At 59.0% G+C, this 20,425-nt stretch overlaps 1 protein-coding gene across 15 annotated transcripts; it reads left to right on the top strand.

Moving 5' to 3' along the window:
* Positions 1-87: 87 nt before the first annotated feature.
* ABCA7 (ATP binding cassette subfamily A member 7) lies at positions 88-18,368 on the top strand. 15 transcript variants are annotated; one of them, XM_033134058.1, is made up of 47 exons: positions 88-820; positions 1,986-2,181; positions 2,268-2,361; positions 2,559-2,700; positions 2,792-2,904; positions 3,045-3,121; positions 3,472-3,540; positions 3,775-3,979; positions 4,063-4,202; positions 4,352-4,468; positions 4,681-4,848; positions 5,034-5,251; positions 5,562-5,738; positions 6,094-6,316; positions 6,455-6,676; positions 6,754-6,955; positions 7,233-7,343; positions 7,559-7,730; positions 8,038-8,169; positions 8,255-8,394; positions 8,619-8,756; positions 8,981-9,165; positions 9,256-9,328; positions 9,660-9,862; positions 10,081-10,141; positions 10,336-10,440; positions 10,530-10,693; positions 10,915-11,039; positions 11,121-11,219; positions 11,432-11,719; positions 11,930-11,962; positions 12,082-12,259; positions 12,344-12,513; positions 12,872-13,145; positions 13,278-13,393; positions 13,672-13,816; positions 13,904-14,027; positions 14,378-14,507; positions 14,580-14,700; positions 14,775-14,837; positions 15,480-15,586; positions 15,767-15,908; positions 16,530-16,664; positions 16,734-16,837; positions 17,105-17,197; positions 17,494-17,734; positions 17,846-18,368. In XM_033134058.1, the coding sequence occupies exons 1-47, from the start codon at positions 591-593 to the stop codon at positions 17,999-18,001; spliced, it is 6,921 nt and encodes a 2,306-aa protein (XP_032989949.1). In that variant the 5' UTR covers positions 88-590; the 3' UTR covers positions 18,002-18,368. The 15 variants fall into 15 exon arrangements, 11 of the variants coding, with proteins under 11 accessions (XP_032989949.1, XP_032989953.1, XP_032989945.1 ...); XM_033134062.1 differs by having other exon boundaries at positions 12,872-13,049; positions 17,846-18,001; XM_033134054.1 differs by having other exon boundaries at positions 4,361-4,468; positions 14,378-14,700.
* The last annotated feature ends 2,057 nt before the right edge of the window (positions 18,369-20,425 follow it).

The raw sequence follows: 20,425 nt of genomic DNA, 5'->3' as shown, positions 1-20,425 counted from the left end.
GTCCCAGGGGCGGACACAAACATCTGGTCCTCACAGCTGCCTTAGGAGAATGAGAAGCTGAGGCCCAGGGTACAGGAGAGTCTGGGTCAAACTAATGATTTGAGGGCCTGGACAAGGGATAGGGAAAGAGGCTGGGGCTCCTGGCTGGTTAGAAAGGTTGGGGCCTCAACACCACTGCCACCCCCACACTGACAGCTGGGGCTCCACCCAGCACTCTGTCATTGAGCCTCAGGCGTTTGCTTGTGCCTTCACTCAGCTGGGAGTTCCCTCCCTGACAAACTCCTATTCATCTGAAAAGCCCCAACAGCAAAAACCCCTCCTTCCTCCAAGGAGCCCTCCCACACCACTCACCCTTCCCAGTGCCTTCAGAGCTGTGGATCCACACCATTGTTTCATCTTCAACATGATCTTGTGAAACATACCCAATTTTGCGGAACAGGCAACCAATCCTGATATTTTCCTGAAAATCGTGGCGACCATTAAGACCCAGGACTATGATCTTAGACTGTTGGGCCCCTGTGCCCCTTCTGCCATCACCTGTATCACTGGGCGCTGAAGAATAGTTGAAGCCCCGTTTTCCTGACGGACAAATGAAAGGTGATAGGGCGAGTCTGGCTAGGTCCCTCGGGAGAGTGGAGAGAAAGGGACTTCCTACTACCGGAACTGCATTGAAGGCGTCTAGGGATCCTGGCGCCCCGCCACCTCATGGTGATGCAGCAAGAGGCGAGTGGAGCGGCCCCTTTAAGAAAACCGGCTCGGTGCAGCCCCGCTGTGACCCCACCCTGTCACTCGGCGTGCGGAGCTCCGGCTGGCCCGGTTTGTGAGTGGCGGGTATAACTACCAATAGTAGTGCGCAGAGGCGGAGCCTGACGCTGCCGCGAACGCGGGATGCAACTTGCAGTCGGCTGCAGCGGCGCCTCTCCCGCTTGGGGGGCTTCTCTTAAAGGGGCCGCATTTCCAGGCGGCTGTCGGGCGGAGGGAAAGCGGCTAGCACTGGGGGCTGGAACGGTGAGAGGGTCCCAGAGAGAAAGGAAGGCCTTGAGAGGTTGTGGAGGTGGAGATGAGTGGGAAGGAAGCAGGATCCCTGGGAATTAGGGGGTATGGGCGGAGTCCAGACTGGCTCATCTTGGCTCCTTGCCAGTTAAGTGTTGGGGGATAGCAGAATTGACCACTCATTCTCAAGGGGGAGATTGGGTATTAAAGTCAACTAAGAGGGGCTTTGCCATCGTACACCTGTAGCCCCCTTTCCCCGTTAGAACTCCAAGCTTTCTGCCCCGGTTTTACAAATGGAGAAACAGGCTGGTCCCCCAGGTTCCACGCGATGTAAAGAAGAGTTATAGAGTAGGGGTCCGGGGTCTTGGGTTCTAGTTCCCTCTTCGTATGTGAGCTGTGGCAACTCCCTGCCCCTCTGGCGGCTTCAGTTTCCCTATCTGTGCAATCATGAAGTAGGCCAGAGCTGGACAGTTCCAAGCAAGGGACGGGTCAGGAATTGCTGGTTCCAGCAGCTTCCATCGCTGCCTCTTCTCCTAACCCATTTTCTGGATTTTGGGGTTCTTCTGAGTGATAAATAATACAAGAGGGGTGGGCAGAACTGGGGCCCTGCCTCCAGCTGGGTGACTCTGCTCATCTCTTTGCGCTCCTGGGTTGGCCTGTGTTCCAGCCAGGCGTATCCAGCCAGCACCCAATGCTATTATCATTGGGGAAGAACAAGGGGAATGGGGATTCTTTCCCAGGTTGGGGCTAAGGCTAGGGGCCAGGATATGGAGGCCCCCAAGTGGGCTTAGGGTAGAGCCTGGTGATGAAAGAGTTAATCCGACGCCCCGCCCCCTGAAGGATTAGAGGATCGGCGTTCCTACCACAGCGGTAGCCCTGCAGAGAGCGACAGCCCTGATAGCCAATAAGATGCAAGATGTATTCGGGCAGGGCTCCCATTTGCTCACTCCACCCCTTAAGTGGAGTAGGCACTTACTGTTTGCCTGACTCAGGGCCGTGCGTCCAGGAATCCTGCTCGACGGGCTAGAGGAACGAGGTTCAGAGAGGGTCAGAGAGTTGCCCGCAGCCACACAGCATGTCCTCAGCTTGACCCCTCCATCCTATCTCCTATCCATTCCTACCATGGCCTTCTGGACGCAGTTGATGGTGCTGCTTTGGAAGAATTTTCTGTATCGTAGGAGACAGCCGGTAACTCCCGGGCATTTGGGCCAGGGTGGAGAGGCCCAGGCGCCTCACACTGTTCCCCACGACCCCTCTTGTTGCGTCTCCCCCAGATCCAGTTCCTGGTGGAATTGTTTTGGCCTCTCTTTCTGTTCTTCATCCTGGTGGCTGTCCGCCATTCCCACCCCCCACTGGAGCAGCATGAATGTAAGCCCCCCAGGGTCCAGGTACTTTGTGTAAGGGGGGGAAGCAAGGGGTCACCCTATCCACAAGGGCTCCAGTGAGCGAGTGCCAGGGATCACAGACCCAGTAACCAATAAACAGCTGAGAGTGAGCGCTCTGGCCAGAGGGTGGGATCATGGTGAGGACTCCTGCAAGGCCTTCAACGCCTGGTGTCCCCACAGGCCACTTCCCCAATAAGCCGCTGCCCTCAGCAGGCACCCTACCCTGGCTCCAGGGTCTCCTCTGTAATGTGAACAACACCTGCTTCCCGCAGCGCACGCCCGGCGAGGAGCCTGGTGTCCTCAGCAACTTTAACAACACCCTGTGAGCAAGCGTTGTGGGTGCGGTGGCCATGGGAGGGTGTGGGGATATCTCCCCAGCCCCTGCCTCCCACCCTCTCTCTGTCTGTCTGCAGGGTCTCCCGGCTCCTGGCTGATGCCCGCATTGTCCTGGGGGGCCCCAGTGCCCACAGGATGCTGGCCAGCCTGGGGAAGTTGATGCCTACACTAAGGGCTGCAGGCAGAGCAGGTGAGAGGGCTGGGGTCCTCTGGCAAGTGGGGCTGAACTCTGAGCCTCCACTTGCCCAGCTGTGAAATGGGCATGGGGTTGGGGTGGGGTTTTAGGTCAAGCTTAGCCTAATCCTCTGCTTCCATGTATTCCTCCTCCAGACTGGCCTCAGTCGAGTGACCGGCCACAGGAGGGACCATCCCTGACCACTGAGCTACTGGGGACAGTCTTGCGAGGGGTGAGGTGGAGCAGGGTTGACTCTGGGAGTCCTGGCACCACCCCATCCAGCTCCAGCACATTGCTTCCCTCCCAGGGCTGCTGATTCCAGCCTCCAGGCCTTTGGACTGTTTCTGGCACCAGGAGTGATGTTCTTTGGCCTGTTGGTGCCCAGACAGGCTGTGTTGGGGATGGTGGTGGATCTAACCTTTGACACCTTGAATGAATCCACATGCCTCTCAGAGCCTCAGTTTCCCTATTTATAAAATGGAATCTGTGATAGTATGGACTGCCTGGGAGCCTGGCAAAGTACTTGACCCCTAGTGAGACCTCAGTCAAGGTCATAGTCACCTTTGTCATCTTTCTTTCCAGGAGTCCCTGAGGTCAGTGCTGGGCCAAGTCCAGGAGTCAGTGGAGGCAGCAGAGGACCTGGCCCAGGAGGTAAGAGATCCCCTCGTCCTCCACCCCAGGCAGGAAACTATAAGGATGAGCTGCCTGAGAGGGAGGTGACAGGACAGCCCTGGGCACTTCCCTTGGGTAGGTTTTTTTTCAGGGGACTTGAGCAGAAAGAGCCAGAAAAGACATTCCTGGCAGGGTGCCTGCTCTGGTTAAGGTTTGGTGGTGGAACCATGCAGGAGGGAGGACCGATGGTGCCCCTTGGTGACCTCTCTCCAGCTCCAGGGGCTGCCCAGCATGGCAGAGCTGCGTGCACTGTTACGGAGACTCCGAGAGACAGGTGGTCCCCTGGAGGCAGTGTCAGAAGCCCTCTGCAGTGCCAGGGGGCCTAGTGTCCCTGGGGGGCCCTCTCTCAACTGGTATGAGGCTAGCGACCTAAAGGAGTTGGTGGGGCAGGAGCCTGTCCTACCCGACAATGGCCTGAGTGAGTAACTGACCTGGATTTCCCAGTCTGGGAAATGGGGTGGTGGGTGTGGGGGAAGGGCCTCATGGCACCCCCCATCCCAGGCCCTGCCTGCACTGAGTTCATGGGGGCCCTGGACATGCACCCACTGTCCCACCTGCTCTGGAGGCGCCTGAAGCCGCTAGTCCTGGGGAAACTGCTGTTTGCACCTGACACGCCCTTCACCCGGCAGCTCATGGCCCAGGTGAGGGCAGGAGGGGTCCTGGGTCCTCCCTCAGCCCAGGTGGATGAGGGGCCAGGCTGGGGATGGCCCCGGGAGGCAGGTGCCAGCACCCAGAGGAGGGATTGTGAACTGGTGAGCCTGGCATTGATCTTGACGCCTGCCACCTGCAGGTGAACCAGACCTTCCAAGAGCTGGCTTTGTTGAAAGATGTCCAGGAAGTGTGGGAGGTGCTGGGACCCCAGTTCTTCAACTTCATGAATGACAGTGCAAATGTAGCCATATTGCAGGTGGGGCCAGGATGGAGGGCGGCAGATGCGTCTACAGCCTCCCCAGCCATATCACCCCCTGCTGAGGGTTAGGGTGCGGGGCAGGGCACCGGACAACAGTGTGGAAGTGAAATGTGGCCTTTATCATGAGGACAGGCCCCAGGGATGGGAAGAGGGGTGATGAGGCATTGAATGCCCCATGCAGACCCCCACCTTCCCCCACCACCCTCCAGAGGCTCCTGCAAATTCAGGATAAAGGAAAGAGGCAACCAGGACCGGGAGGCCAGAACCAGGTGAAGGTCCTTCGAGCCTTTCTGGATCCCCACAAGGGTGGCCACAGCTGGCAGGAGGTGTATGCTGATGTGGGGCACCTGGTGGGCATGCTTGGCCGTGCAATGGAGGTGAGAGACCGTCCACTTGGGGAACCCTTTGGGGAACCAGCCTGCCCTGTGGGGGTTCTGATGGAGGAGCGTGCCTTGCACTGGGGCTCCGAGGAGGAAGCTCAGCTCAGCCCAGAGGTGGGGGGGCAGCATCCCAGGTGCCTCGGACCCACGCCTAGGCAACACCCCCGTCATCCCTCTCCCAGTGTGTGACCCTGGACAAGCTGGAGGCAGTGCCTTCAGAGGCAGCTCTGGTGGAGCGGGCTCTGGAGCTGCTTGCTGAGCACCGCTTCTGGGCCGGTGTCGTCTTCTTGGGCTCCGAGGACCCTCCGGAGCCAGAACATCCCCCAGGCCCCGGTCACGTGCGCATCAAGATACGCATGGACATAGACAACGTCATCAGAACCAACAAGATCCGGGACAGGTGGGGATGCGGCCATCTGTGGGAGCTGTGGAGAGCGTAATGGGCGGGACCGGGGCATCCGGGCTCTCGGAGACCAATGGCAGGCAGAGCCCAGAATTCCTTGGATCAATTGGGCTCCGTGGTGGGAGGGACTAAGCTTGCATAAGGGACATGCCCAAGGCCTTGGTGGGCGGGGTCAACACCTTGGCTTCCGGGGAAACATGGAAGTGGGTGTGGACTTATGCTTGGCTGGCACTCAGTTGAACTGGTGGGTATGGAGCTAAGATTTCGAAGGAAGAGTCCTGAGCGTTTCCAACCGTTCTCTTTGCAGGTTCTGGGACCCCGGCCCTGCCGCTGACCCCCTGACAGACATGCACTATGTGTGGGGAGGCTTTGTGTACCTGCAGGACATGCTGGAGCATGCAGCCGTGCGAATGCTGAGCGGCAGTGCTCCCCGCGCCGGCCTCTACCTACAGCAGATACCCTACCCGTGCTACGTGGACGATGCGTGAGTGTCCCTCCCCACTGACTCTCCCAGCCGCCAGATTCCTGAGTGTCTGGTGGGACCCAGGCAGCTTTTGGAAAATTTGTGCAGTTAAGGCTGCGGACTGCTGATTTAGGCGGACCATACCCCTGTGACCCTTGTGGCAGGAGGAGCAGGAATCCACGAGAGTCTGGGGTCTCTGGTTGTAGGGATAATATGGCCTGTGCTGACAGCTGGGATCCTAAGATTGAATGAGGGGGCCTGAGGATAAGGGAGGACGAACGTGTGTGGCTGGCTGTGCCTTGGGATCCCAGGTTGTGAACCATCATGCCAGATGGGGGCTACACAGGGTCTCTAGCCTCCACCCGTGCTGCCCCAGGTTCCTGCGAGTGCTGAGCCGGTCCCTGCCACTCTTCCTGACGCTGGCCTGGATCTACTCTGTGGCGCTGACGGTGAAGGCTGTGGTTCGCGAGAAGGAGACACAGCTGCGCTACATGATGCGTACTATGGGGCTCAGTGGTGCTGTGCTATGGCTGGGCTGGTTCCTCAGCTGCCTTGGGCCCTTCCTTCTCAGCACTGTGCTGCTCGTGCTGGTACTCAAGGTGGGCGTGCCTCAGTCTTCCTGGCTGCAGAATGGACTTGCGCACAGGGGAGGGTAAAAGGCAGGAGGTGCCTTGCGTAGGTGAGCACCGCTGGGCAAATCCGTGCACCTGACCCTGACCTCCCTTTGCCTCCTGCAGCTCGGGGACATTCTCCCCTACAGCCATCCAGTTGTGCTCTTCCTGTTCTTGGCTTCCTTCGCTGTGGCCACAGTGGTCCAAAGCTTCTTGCTGAGCACCTTCTTCTCCCATGCCAATCTGTCGGCCGCTTGTGGAGGCCTCATCTACTTCGTGCTGTATCTGCCCTATGTGCTGTGCGTGGCCTGGAGAGACCAGCTACCTGCAGGCGTCCGCGTGGCCGCGGTGAGAGCTGGACCAGGGTGGGGTGAGCGATTCTTTCAGCTGTGCTTGATCGCTGACCTACCCGCCCCCACCCACAGAGTCTTCTGTCACCGGTGGCCTTTGGCTTCGGCTGTGAGAGCCTGGCGCTGCTAGAGGAGCAAGGCGAGGGCGTGCAGTGGCACAACATGGGCACCAGGCCTGCGGTTGATGTCTTCAGCCTGGCCCAGGTCTCGGGCCTTCTACTGCTGGACGCCATGCTCTATGGCCTCTCCACTTGGTATCTGGAGGCCGTGTGCCCAGGTGAGCCCTATGAGTAGGGACTCCCACTGTGTGCACCTGCACCAAGGAGGCTGGGCTGAGGGGTGGGGCCCACCCAGGATGGGGTGGACCCTGGGCGAGAGGGTGGGGATTCCTGGTACATGCAAACATGTGGCTGCGTTTGAGGGATGGCCAGGCGCAAGTGGATGGGGTTTCCTAGTTGCCTCCTACTTGGATGCCATGATCCCAAGTGTGTGGCCAGAAGCTGGTGTGCTCCGGGGGAATGGGCTCAGAGGGTAACTGAGAACTGCTCCCCCAGGCCAGTATGGGATCCCGGAACCATGGGACTTTCCGTTCCGGAGGAGCTACTGGTTTGGGCCTAGACCCCCTAAGGGAACCACCCTGCCTCCAGACCGAAAGGACCCAAAGGGTGAGGAGATAGCCTTAATACCCACTTCCTGTCTGGACCCCCAGGTCCCCCAAAAACCCAAGTTCCCACAGATCTACCTCTGGACACTCCCAGCTCCCCAGGCCCGTGTGGGTTTCCTTAACTCCTATAGATTGCAACCCAGAAGGTCTCTGACTCCAAAGACTAGTTCTAAGGGCCTCCCAAGGGCTCCTGCAGCGATTACCTTTCTTCCACAGAGCTGGTGGAAGAGGCTCCACCTGGCCTGATTCCAGGGGTCTCCATACGGGGCCTGGAAAAGCACTTTCCTGGCAACCCGACACCTGCCCTGCGTGGGCTCAGCCTGGATTTCTACCAGAGCCACATCACTGCCTTCCTGGGCCATAACGGTGCTGGCAAGACAACCACACTGTGAGTGGCTGCCACCCCCTTCCTTCCCCTGGGCCTCGGTTTGCACATCTGTTCAATGGAAAGGCATCTGGGGCTGGAAGGTTCTTGTGTCTGCAGGGGGGGATGGGACCGCAGTTCACTTTATATACAATAGGCAGGAGGTGACTGTTTTCTCTGAGCTTCTCACTCTTCTGTAGAACAGGGACATGACGTGCCTTTGGTCTGGGCATACAATAATAGGTGCTCTATGAATGCTATTGCCCCTTCTTTGGGGGCTTCAATTTCCACTTTTGAAGGAATAGCTGCTCTGTGACCCTTACACCCCTAGGTCCATCCTGAGTGGCCTTTATCCACCCACTGGTGGATCTGCCTGTGTCCTGGGCCATGACATCCGGTCCAGCATGGCGTCCATCCGGCCCCACCTGGGCATCTGTCCCCAGTACAACATGCTGTTTGACATGTGAGTCCCCACGGGCCTGGCAGGGACTGGGGTTCTCCGTTAGCCTGCCTGCCATGGTTGTCATTGCTTTCATCTATGGCTGCAGGCTGACCGTGGATGAGCACCTCTGGTTCTATGGCCGGTTGAAGGGCCTGAGTGCAGCTGCCATTGGCCCAGAGCAGGACCGGCTGTTGCAGGACGTGGGGCTTGTCCCTAAGCGGCATGCACAGACACGCCACCTCTCTGGTGAGCCCCGCCTGGGGAGGAGTCTCCAGGTCCATAGGAGAAGAGGCTGGGGAGGGAGCTGGGGTTTTATCCCAAGGTTAATGGGAAGCCAGAGGAGAGCTAGGGGACCCAGAAGAGCCAGGCTTTGAGGTCCAGGTGGGTGGGGAAAGGACGGTGGAGAGGGGAAACAGCCCTGCCCAAGACTGGGGGGTCATGCTGAGATCCCAGTCGCTGTCCCTGCCCAGGTGGGATGCAGCGGAAGCTTTCAGTGGCCATTGCCTTTGTGGGTGGCTCCCAGGTCGTTATCCTGGATGAGCCTACAGCTGGAGTGGACCCTGCTTCCCGTCGCAAAATTTGGGAACTGCTGCTCAAATACCGGAAAGGTAAGTGTTGGAGGTGGCCTAAGGTTCCCCTGGATTCTGCTTGAGGAGCCAGAAAAAGGTTTCTGATGAGAAGAAAAGGTTTCTAATGAGGAGATGCTGGGGATGGGGTTTTGAGGGATGAGTATGAGTTTGCCACATGGGGCAGGCAATTCCTGGCAGAGGATATAGCTTAGCCAAAGACCTGAGGGCTCGATGGTACATGTGGGTTGGGTCCCTTTGCCCAGGTTGCACAGTGATTCTTTCCACCCACCACCTGGATGAGGCGGAGCTCTTAGGAGACCGTGTGGCAGTGGTGGCAGGTGGCCGCTTATGTTGCTGTGGCTCCCCACTCTTCCTGCGTCGTCACTTGGGATCCGGCTACTACCTGACATTGGTAAAGGGTGCCAAGCCCCTGGCTGCCAGCACAAAGGTGAGGGCTAGAGCTGACCTCTGACCCTTGACCCCTGATGGCCCTGTCCAGCCCTGATGGCCATGACAGTTGGTGCCCCTCTACCCACAGGGTGACACTGACTTGGAGGACAGCGTGGATGCCGGGCAGGAGAGGGAGCCAGGCAGCCAGGGTACATGGGCCGGTGAGGGCTGGTGTGGCAGAGCCAGAGCGAGGGTCTGATGGGTGGCAGTGGCTTGGTTCGGGGCAACAGGGCTTTATGATCCCACACTGGACCCCTGACCCTGAGATGGGCCCAGACAGAAATCTACATCTGAGCCTGAATGACTCCAGCTCTCACCCCAGATCAGGTACTGCCCTCAGGTGCTTAGCCCTGACCTCCTCTGCCTGCAGGCACAGGCCCCTTGTGGGTCACCCTAGCCCCTTTCCCCAGGGAGGCTGGGGTGGGAGGGGTGAGGCAGCAGCTAGGGCTTCCCACCCTGCCAGGGTTCCTGATGTACCCCCCGTCCACCCAGGTGTACCCCAGCTGCTGGCCATGGTGCAGCATCAGGTTCCTGGGGCACGGCTGGTCAAGGATCTGCCCCACGAGCTGGTGCTGGTGTTGCCCTATGGGGGCGCCCTAGATGGCAGCTTCACCCAGCTCTTCCATGAGCTGGACCAGCATCTGGGGGAGCTGGGGCTAGCCAGCTACGGGATCTCCGACACCAGCCTCGAGGAGGTATGGCGGCTGGGGGAGGGCTGCCTGGAGGAGGTGGTGTTTAGAAGGGGGAGGAGTCTGCTTATTGACCGCAGGGCACCCCAGGGAGGAGGCTGGGCACGTGTGGAGGCCTGGAGGCTCAGAGTCCCTTGAGGAGGATAGGAGTTGAGTGGCACTTGAGTGCCCAGCTCCCTCCTGTGGTTTCCCAGGCTCTGATCCCCATGCTTTGTTTTCCCTAGATCTTCCTGAAGGTGGTAGAAGACCGTGCTGTGGACACAGACCCAGAGTGTGCAGCCGCAGGTCCCTGTCCTTGATCCCTAACTGCAGTCCAGAGTTGGACCTGACTTTATACCAAGTCCCGATTCCTGGCTGAGTCTGCCCCAAGGCATAGCCCTGACCTCCATCCCTGATTCCTAATCCCCTTCATCTGTGTCCCTTGACCTTGACGCCGACCCCAGGCTGAGCATTAACCCCTGACCCTGGTGGCTCCACAGCTGGCAGCCGCAGGCAGCACCCGTGCACGGGCATTACTCACCCAGATGTGACTACACGGCTCAAAATTCTGCCCAAGGAGTCAGCCCTGGAGAATGGAGAGCCGGGTGAGTTGTCCTACCCTGACTTTGTGGACCTATCCTGTGGCCCCTCCTGGTCCCCTCGGCATGAGCAGTGACCCTTCCATGTTCCACAGTCGGGTCTGCCCCAGAGACACAGGCCCAGAGACACAGGCAGGGCTCAGGGCCCAATGCCACGGGCCGGGTAGTGGGCTGGGCGCTGACCTGCCAACAGCTCCGGGCCCTGCTACTGAAGCGCTTTCTGCTCGCCCGCCGCAGCCGCCGTGGCCTGTTTGCACAGGTGAGGGGTGCTAAGCCCCAGGGAGGGTGCATGGGAGACCCTGGATGCCTGGTCTCCACTCTGTGACCTCATTCAACTGCCTAACCCCAGGTGTATCCCCTACCCTGCACACCTTTATTGAGAACACTGAGGAACCATGGATGGTTGTAGAGCGGTAGCAGGAAAGGGTACGGCAGACCTGGAGGGTGGGTGGGGAAGGTAGCTGACGGCTGGTCCTTCAGATTGTGCTGCCTGCACTGTTTGTGGGCCTGGCGCTGGTGTTCAGCCTCATCGTGCCTCCTTTTGGGTACTACCCGGCTCTGCGGCTTAGTCCCAGCATGTACGGTGCCCAGATGTCTTTCTTCAGGTGAGCGGGAAAAGGAGAGGGGCCTGGTGGCGAGAGGGCCAGGAACCCATGGGCATAGCCCTGACCTTGCACCTCCCACAGTGAGGATGCCCCAGGGGACCCCGAGCATGCCCGCCTGCTGGAGGCGCTGCTGGAAGAGGCAGGATTGAAGGACCCCTACCTGCAGAATAGTTCCCAGAGGTGATTCCCCGGAATGGACCTTGCCTCTCTCTGGCTTCAGTTTCCCTGTCTGGGCTCTGGCCAGTGGTCCTCAAGGGTGCCTGCAGCATCCCCCATCCCTGCTTGGGACCTGGGAGTCTCCACATTTCAGCATCCCTGGAAGCAGGGTGCCCACAGCCCTGTCCCGCCCTGCCCCCGTAAGTCTGGGCCCACAGCCCTGCCCCACCCCCCAGGGCACCTGAGTGCACACAGCCCACTGTCTGCTGGTTCTCGGTTCCTGAGCTTCCCGCCGACGTGGCCAAGATCTTGGCCAGTGGCAACTGGACCCTGGAGTCTCCATCCCCTGCCTGCCAGTGCAGCCGGCCTGGTGCCCGCCTCCTGCTGCCCGACTGCCCTGCTGCAGCTGGTGGCCCCCCACCACCCCAGGCGCTGACCAGCTCAGGCGAAGTTGTGCAGAATCTGACAGGCCGGAACCTATCCGACTTCCTGGTCAAGACCTACCCACGCCTGGTGCACCAGGGGTGAGCCACAGCTGGACTCGGTGTGCCTGGCTGTCACATGGGTCCTCAGGTCCAGGAGATGGTCTGGTATCCAGGGAGGTCAGGGTGGATGTCAGGGCTGAGGGCCTCCTGAGTGCCACGCCTCACCCCTTTCTGTTTGTCTCACCCGACCCCCCAGCACCCGGCAATGTCTCTCCCTCACATCTCTCTTTCTCTCTCTCTCTCTCTCAGCCTGAAGACTAAGAAATGGGTGAATGAGGTTAGGTGAGGCAGGGCCCCTGCCCTGGGTTCCCTTCCTGCGCCCTCTGCCTGCCCACTAGGGGGCTCTCCCATCTCATCCGCCCTGGCCAACAGCTCCCACTACCTGCTCCCACTCCCCACAGGTATGGGGGCTTCTCCCTGGGGGGCCGAGACACAGGCCTGCCCTCAGGGCATGAGGTGGGCCGCTCACTGGAGGAGCTGCGTGTGCTGCTGAGCCCCCAGTCTGGTGGGGCGTTTGACCGTGTCTTGAACAACCTCACAAAGTGGGCTCATGGTCTGGACGCGCAGGACAGCCTCAAGGTGGAAACGGGGTAGTGGGCAGGTGGCTGGCAGGGGTAGGGCTGACCCCATCGTCTTGACCCCTCGGCCCTGACCCCACCCTAGATCTGGTTCAACAACAAGGGCTGGCACGCCATGGTTGCCTTTGTCAACCGAGCCAACAATGCCCTCCTACACGCCCGCCTGCCCCCAGGCCCTGCCAGCGGTGCCTACAGCATCACCACACTCAACCACCCTCTGAACCTCACCAAGGAGCAGCTGTCTGAGACCATGCTGTGAGTCCCTCTGCCCTGTGTGTCCTCCCCCACCTGTTTCCCGATTGTTTTTGGATGGTGGAGCTGGATTTGCATTCTGCGTGCTCTTGCTTTATAAATGGGGAGCAGGAAATGCCCCTGTCCACTCCCTAGGCCAGGGTGATGGGACATCGTCAGGCTCAGTGTACTCGTCTCCCCCGACGGCCCGCACATCCTTGTCACATCAACCTTTATCCTCCTGGAGACCTGTCCAACCTCTCCCTGCCAAGTGACCCACCCACCCTCATCCCACAATGGCGTGGGCCATGTCCCACACCAGTGACCAGCCCTGTGGCAGGCACAGTTCTGCCCTGAGTAGCTCATGCACCCCTGCCCCCAGGATGGCCTCCTCTGTGGACGTGCTTGTCTCCATCTGCGTGGTGTTTGCCATGTCCTTCGTTCCGGCCAGCTTCACCCTTGTCCTCACCGAGGAGCGCGTCACCCGAGCCAAACACCTGCAGTTCATGGGCGGCCTGTCCCCCACACTCTACTGGCTTGGCAACTTTCTCTGGGACATGGTGCAGGGACTGCCCAGAGGGGTGGGGGCCCAGTCACCACTTGCCACTGCCCCTTCTGGCCCCTTTCTGGGCAGGGACTTGTCCAGGATGGCCAGGGTGAAGTTTTGGGACTGTGGGAGACCTCATGTCCTGCTACCCCAAACACAGGGTGGGCAGAGTGGGTTATGGGACTGAGGGTGTCAGTGCCCATCCCTGCACAGTTGAGGGTAACTGCCATCTCTTATGCAGTGTAACTACTTGGTGCCAGCATGCATTGTGGTGCTCATCTTTCTGGTGTTCCAGCAGAGGGCGTACGTGGCCCCTGCCAACCTGCCCACCCTTCTACTGTTGCTGCTACTGTATGGGTGAGACCTCCAGACCCTCAGGGCCTATTCTTACTGACCTCCCCTCCCTACCAACACTGTTGAGTGAGATGAGACTCAGTGGCAGCGCCCAAGGAGAGGAAGAGGATATGGAGGTCTGAGGTGACCCCAAGTGAGATCTAATTCAATAGTGTGCCAAGGTGGCCTTAAAAGCTCATCTTAATTCACATTAATAGGGGTCTGCAGTGCAGAAGATGCATTCCTCTCATGGCTGCTCAGCCCTCTTGAGTGGTTACCTGACAACTTCTTTTACCCTTCAGCTGGTCAATCACGCCGCTCATGTACCCAGCCTCCTTCTTCTTCTCCGTGCCCAGCACAGCCTACGTGGTGCTCACCTGCATCAACCTCTTTATTGGCATTAATGGCAGCATGGCCACCTTTGTGCTTGAGCTCTTCTCTGATCAGGTAGCACCCTGTAAGGCTGAGCCTCAGGCTGAGGCTGAGCTGGGGCTTTAGCTCTTGACCCCCCTCCCTCTTTCTTCCCCTGAACAGAAGCTGCAGAAGGTGAGCTGGATCCTAAAACAGGTCTTCCTTATCTTCCCCCACTTCTGCCTGGGTCGGGGGCTCATCGACATGGTGCGGAACCAGGCCATGGCTGATGCCTTTGAGCGCTTCGGTGAGAACTTCCCTCACGGTGGGGAAGTGCCAGCCAAGAATCAGTTATACAGGGTAGGGACAAACAGCAGCCCCCAGGAAGAGAACTGGAGGTCTTAGGTGGCCTCAAGTTTGGGTCAAATTAGAGGTACATAAAAGCAGCCATAGAAGCTAATTCTAGCTTGAGTTATATCACAAGAGGTCTAAGGCCCTAAATAAGGGAGGTTGTGATACCACTGTTCTACATCAATTAGACTCCAGTTGAGTGGCCTATCCAGTTCTTGTTCCCTTATGAACTCAAGCTGACCTAGATGGGGAGGGGTTCAGAAACCAAGCCCCTTTAAGGACACAGTCTCTTTCCTGTTCCCACAGGAGACAGGCAATTCCAGTCACCCCTGCGCTGGGAGGTGGTCGGCAAGAACCTCTTGGCCATGGTGGTACAGGGGCCCCTCTTCCTCCTCTTCACACTCCTGCTGCAACACCGCACACACCTCCTGCCACAGTCAGTGGGGACCAGGGCAGTGTGGCAGAGGCCGGGGTCTGGCTTTGGGCCCACTGTTGTATCTGTCCTTAGACCCAAGCTGAAGCTGCTGCCCTCCCTGGGGGAGGAGGATGAGGATGTGGCCCGTGAGCGGGAACGTGTGGTCCGAGGGGCCACCCAGGGAGACGTGTTGGTACTGCGGGACCTGACCAAGGTTGGTGCAGAGCGCTGGGTGAGGGGGCTTCCACTGGCCCACCCACCATTCTCAGGGTCCTGCACTCCTTCTAGGTGTACCCTGGGCAGAAGACACCAGCTGTCAACCGCCTGTGTCTGGGGATCCCCCCTGGTGAGGTGAGTCCAGGGTGGAGGTCCTGGTGCAGGGGCAGTGAGAGGCTGCCCTACTGCATGCCCACTGCCCTATATTGAACTCCTGTGTGCCTTTTGCCCTCTATTTACAACCTACTGGCTGCTGACATTTGAGCTCCTGTTTTAAGCCCAAAAACTCTCATTAAGCACCAACTGCATGCTTGCATCTAGAGTCCTACTGTGTGCAATAAGGTATTAGTAAGACCATACTGAGGACAAGCATATTCATTATTGAGGACCTATTGGGTGCCACCACACATGCCAGTAACCTTTATCAAGCACCTACTGTGTGCTAGCCAACATCTCCACCTCAGGCTGACTGCACTCAGCCTGAGTACCGCCCCACCCCGCCATGTGACAGAAAACATTCAGAAATCTCGAGTTCCGATATGGATGGCACACTTGCTGTTTATGACCTTTATAGGATACCTACTGTGTGCCAGGATCCCATGTGCCAATAATCACTCCTTGCTAAGTGACAGCCTTCCGCCTTCCTCCACACCCCAGTATTTGCCCCAGAGATCCCTCTTGCCCAGAGCCCTCCATGCAGAAACTTAGAAACCCACCCAGAATCAGAGGCACAGGATCTGAGGCCTTGTCAAATGCCCTCTGTGGATATCATCACAGTGTTTCGGGCTGCTGGGCGTGAATGGAGCAGGGAAGACATCCACATTTCGCATGGTGACTGGGGACTCACTGCCTAGTGGGGGTGAGACCATACTGGCAGGCCACAGGTGAGGGGACTCTGGATGGGGGCGGGGCCCTGAGACCGCAACATTCCCACACAGGGACAGGGTGGGCCCTGAGATACCCCATCCCTTACCAGAGTGGTCCGAGGTAGGTGGGTCCCTGTGTTTGTCCTAGCATGCCTGAGGCCTAGCCAGTTCCCTGAACCCCCTGTCCACCATCCTCAGCATGACCCAGGAACCAGTCGCTGCACACTGCCACATGGGTTACTGCCCTCAGTCGGATGCCATTTTCGAGCTGCTGACTGGCCGCGAGCACCTGGAGCTGTTTGCACGCCTGCGTGGTGTCCGGGAGGCCGAGGTTGCCCAGGTGACCCACTACCCTGCCAGGGCCTCTGGATCCCAGCCCTCACTGGCTCTCCTTGGCCATGCCCTGAGCCGAGGTCTACCTGCCCTCTATCCTCTGGACACTGCCCCTGTCCTCCCCCAGCTCCTACATTCATGTGGGTCCACTGCTGCCTCCCTACTCAGGGACCTGCCCGCTCTCCATGACTCCACCTCTGGCTGAGGACTTAGAGCCCTCCCTCCCCCCATTCCCCTAGGTCCCACCCTCCAGGTGTCAGTCCCACCCTAGCTTGCTCTGGCCCCAACCCCTTTATTTATCTTCTCCCCATCCTAGCCCCAGCCCTACCACTCCCATCCTCTCTGGTCCTGCGCTCGGCTCAGGTTCCACACGCTCACTATGCCCCCTCTACCTGGCCCCAGTTTCACTCTGATCTCCCAAAGGTCACTCTGGTGACCCCGCTCACTCTGGTGCCCCCCTGCTCTGGGCCCTCCACTCCCGCTGGTCCCAAGTACATTTTGGTCCCCCCTGCTCACTCTGCCCCCAACCCCCGCTCACTCTGGCCTCCCTGCTCACTCTGGTCCTTCTAACTCTCATTTGGTCCCCCCACTTTTATTCTGGTCCCCTGCCACTCTGGTTCGGCCACAGACAGCGAGCCTGGGCCTGGCACACCTAGGGCTCCGGCAGTACGCTGACTGGCCTGCGGGCACCTACAGCGTCGGCAACAAGCGGAAGCTGGCAACAGCTGTGGCTCTGGTGGGGGACCCGCCAGTGGTCTTTCTGGTATGTGGGTTTGGGTCTTGGGTGGGGGTGGGGCCAATCTTACCGCATCTTACCTTCGCCTCCTCTCAGGATGAGCCGACCACCGGCATGGACCCTGGTTCACGGCGCTTCCTCTGGAACAGCTTGCAGGCCATGGTGCAGGAGGGCCGCTCTGTGGTGCTCACATCGCATAGGTGGGGCCCCTGCCTGGATCCTGGGGCTGTGGGTCCAGGTGGTCCATGCTCCGGGGAGAGAGGTAGAACCAGTGAGAGGATGTCAGACAGCACACGGACACACGGGATGGGGCGGTCCTGATCCTGGGGGTGGATGCCAAGCCCAAGTGTAAAGACATGGGGCAGTAGACCCTGACCCCCAGGACCAAGCCATCTGGAAATGGGTGGGAAGTATTCAGAGTAGAAGTGTGGTCCAGGCTGGAGTTCATGGCACTCGGCCCCCAACAGCATGGAGGAGTGTGAGGCGCTCTGCACGCGCTTGGCCATCATGGTGAACGGGCGGTTCCGCTGCCTGGGGAGCCCCCAGCACCTCAAGGGCAGGTGAGAGGGCAAGGTCTCAAGGGCGTAGCCTGTGTGATTGAGGGCAGAAGTAGGCTGGGTGAGGGTGAGGGTGCAGGTGGGGCCAGAGGAGAGGCCAGCATGGCTCTAACGGGAAGGAGTGGCTGGTCTTGGGAGAGGCTGTGTTCGAGAAGGGATGAGTGCTTTATGGAGCAAGGATTGGGGATGGGGGGGTCAAGAGGGGCCAGGTATTGAGGGTGGAGCCAGAAGAGAGCCAAAGGGTGGTGTGGGTAGGTTGGGCTGTGGCTTGTCTAGTAGCCCTGGCCTGCCCACCCCAGATTTGGTGCTGGCCACATGCTGACCGTGCGGGTGCCCGCAACGAACTCTCAGCCTGCAGCAGCCTTTGTGGCAGCAGTGTTCCCAGGGGCCCAGCTACGAGAAGCGCATGGCGGCCGCCTACGCTTCCAGCTGCCCACGGGAGGGCGCTGCACCCTGGCACATGTCTTTGGGGAACTGGCCACACAAGGGGCAGAACACGGCATGGAGGACTTCTCAGTGAGCCAGACCACACTGGAGGAGGTGCCCACAGCATCAGGGAGGGTCTGGGAGCAAGGGTGGGGCTGTAGCCCAGCCCTTCAGGCTGACCCTTCACTCCTGTCCCCTCGGGCCGCTGGACTGCCCGCCTGCTAGGTATTCCTGTACTTCTCTGAGGACCAGGGGAAGGAGGAGGAGGACGAAGACCAGCAGGAGGCAGGAGTGGGGGTGGACCCCAGGCCAGGCCTGCAGGGTCCCAAACTCATCACCAGGTTCCTGGCCAACCCCAGCATGGCAGAGACAGTGCTGTGAGCCCGCTCCTCTGTGGGGCTGGTGGGAGGCCCTGGGTTTGACAAAGGCAGGACAGATGGCCCAGAGTTAGCTCCCAGTCTCCCAGAGGGCCCACTGCCCTGGAGGAAATAAAGCCGTTGTGGGGGCAGCCGGATGGCTCAGTTGATTAGAGTGCGAGCTCTTAACAACAGGGTTGCCGATTCCCTCATGAGCCAGTGAGCTGCATCCTCCACAACTAGATTGAAGACAACACGGTGGCTCAGCTGGGGAGAGCATGAGTTCTCAACAACAAGGTTGCCGGTTCAGTTCCCGCATGGGGAATGGGATGGTGGGCTGCGCCCTTGCAACTAAGATTGACAACGGTGACTGAATTTGGAGCTCAGCTGCGCCCTCCACAATTAGATTGAAAACAGTGACTTGGAGCTGATGTGCCCTGAAGAAACACACTGTTCCCCAATAAAGTCCTGTTCCCCTTCCCCAATAAAATATTTAAAAAATAATAATAAATAAAATTAAAACCGTTGTGTGAAACTGTGCCTGTGCCTGTGCTAGGTGACATGCATGTACACAGATAGCTCACAGATAGCTCTGTGCACACAGCTGGATCCAGCTTGAGTATGAGCACGTGTGGGCTTGCAGACACAGACAACTCACAGTACAGGTGAGAACCAGCTGACTGGACCCCCAGCTGCAAAAACCTCTGGTGGGCCCGGGGAGATAAGAGCCCAGACACTGGTCTCTAGGGTCCCCGAGTGCCACATGGGTCTGGTGCCTGAGGGTGGTACCTGAGTGCCTGGCCATGAAGTGGGCCTGAGGTGAGGGCTCAGGAATGTCTGGGATAGCTTAGAGGAGCCCAGTGCCGGTGGCCCGGACCTCTGGCCTTCCCACCAGGCCAGAAGCCTGCCAGCCAGCCCTCACCTCCTGATCCCGGCCCCAGAGCAATGAGTGGTGGGCAGAAGACCCTCAGGCGACTTCTAGGCTGGGTTTGTGCATGGACCCAGGCCTGTAGAGCTGGTTTTGGCATGAGGGGCTGTGGCCCGTGTGCCCTGGAGATCCACTGCTCTCACCTGAGCTCAGTAAGCTCCCGAGTTCCCGTGTTGGGTAAAAGGGTTGGGGATTGGGGGTGGGACTCCACAAGGGGGGCAGAGAAGGCTCAGACTGGGTGGGGGGCCCCAAGAATCGGTAGTCATGAAGGGAGGAGATGGGAGTCCACGGAGCGCAGAGGGAGGTGGGGATCATGGCTGAAGCCCCACCTATTGGCTGAAGCTGGGAACAGGGCGGTTAGCCGGTGGGTGGGTGGCAGCCTTAGGCGTTGTCAGCCCTGCTGTCAGCGTGTCGGTGGTTGGCCTGTGTGTCCCTGGATTGTATGGTGTGGGTGGGGAGCTGAACTGAGGCCAATGCAGGCACTAGGCTAAGGGGGTGACCCACTATGCCCTGCATGGCCCAAGCCCTGCAGGGGGCCATTGCCAGGGCACTTTGGGGCAACCACACCAGTGAGAAAAGGGGTCTAGAGGAAGGGTGTCTGTGTCCCGGGTTTGAGTGCAAAGTTCCGGGTCACCCATTTAATCCGTGGAGCTTCCTGGAGTCTGAGCATATGTGTGAGTCTTGTCCTTGTGTCCCTGCATGTCAGTGTCTCTGCATCCCAGTGTCCTGTGTCCCTGTGTCCCAGTGTACCTGAGAGTTACTGTACCTCTGCATCTCTGCGTACCTATATTTCAGTGTCTCTCCGTCTGTGCATCCCATGGTCCCTGTGTCCCTACATCCGAGTGACTTGCATCACTGTGTATCAGTGTCCCCGTGAGTCACTGTGCTTGTGCATCATTGTCCCTTGGTCCTTGCGCCCCTCTGTGTCAGTGTCCCTGTGTCCTCGCATACCTGTCTGTCAGTGTCCCTGCGAGTGTCTCTGTGTCCGTGTATCAGTGTCCCTGTGAGTGTCATTGCATCTTCGTGTCCCTGTGTGTCAGTGTCCTTGCAAGTCAGTGTCCCTATGAGTCAGTGCCCCTGTGTCTCTGTGTGTCAGTGCCCCCGTGTCCCTGTGTCAATGTCCCCATATCCCTGTGTGTCAGTGTCCCTGTGTGTCAATGTCCCCGTGTCCCTGTGTGTCAATGTCTCCGTGTTCCTGTGTGTCAGTATCTCTGTGTCCCTCATCCCTCTGTGTCAGCGTCCTTGAAAGTCAGTGTCTGTGCATCCCTGTGTGTCGGTGTCCCTGCGAGTGTCACTGTGTCCCTGCGACACTGTGTGTCTGTATCCTCAAGGGTCAGTGTCCCTGTGTGTGTGTGTGTGTGTGTCTGTGTGTGTGTCAGTGTCCCTGTGTTTGTGTGTGTCAGTGTCCCTGTGTCTGTGTGTGTGTCAGTGTCCCTGTGTGTGTCAGTGTCCCTGTGTTTGTGTGTGTCAGTGTCCCTGTGTGTGTGTCAGTGTGTCTGTGTCTGTGTGTGTGTCAGTGTG

The sequence above is a fragment of the Rhinolophus ferrumequinum genome, chromosome 18, assembly GCF_004115265.2.
Source record: "Rhinolophus ferrumequinum isolate MPI-CBG mRhiFer1 chromosome 18, mRhiFer1_v1.p, whole genome shotgun sequence".
Classification (NCBI taxonomy): Eukaryota; Metazoa; Chordata; class Mammalia; order Chiroptera; family Rhinolophidae; genus Rhinolophus; species Rhinolophus ferrumequinum.
Note: the sequence above shows the minus strand (reverse complement) of the source record. Positions and strands in the feature narration are given on the sequence as shown.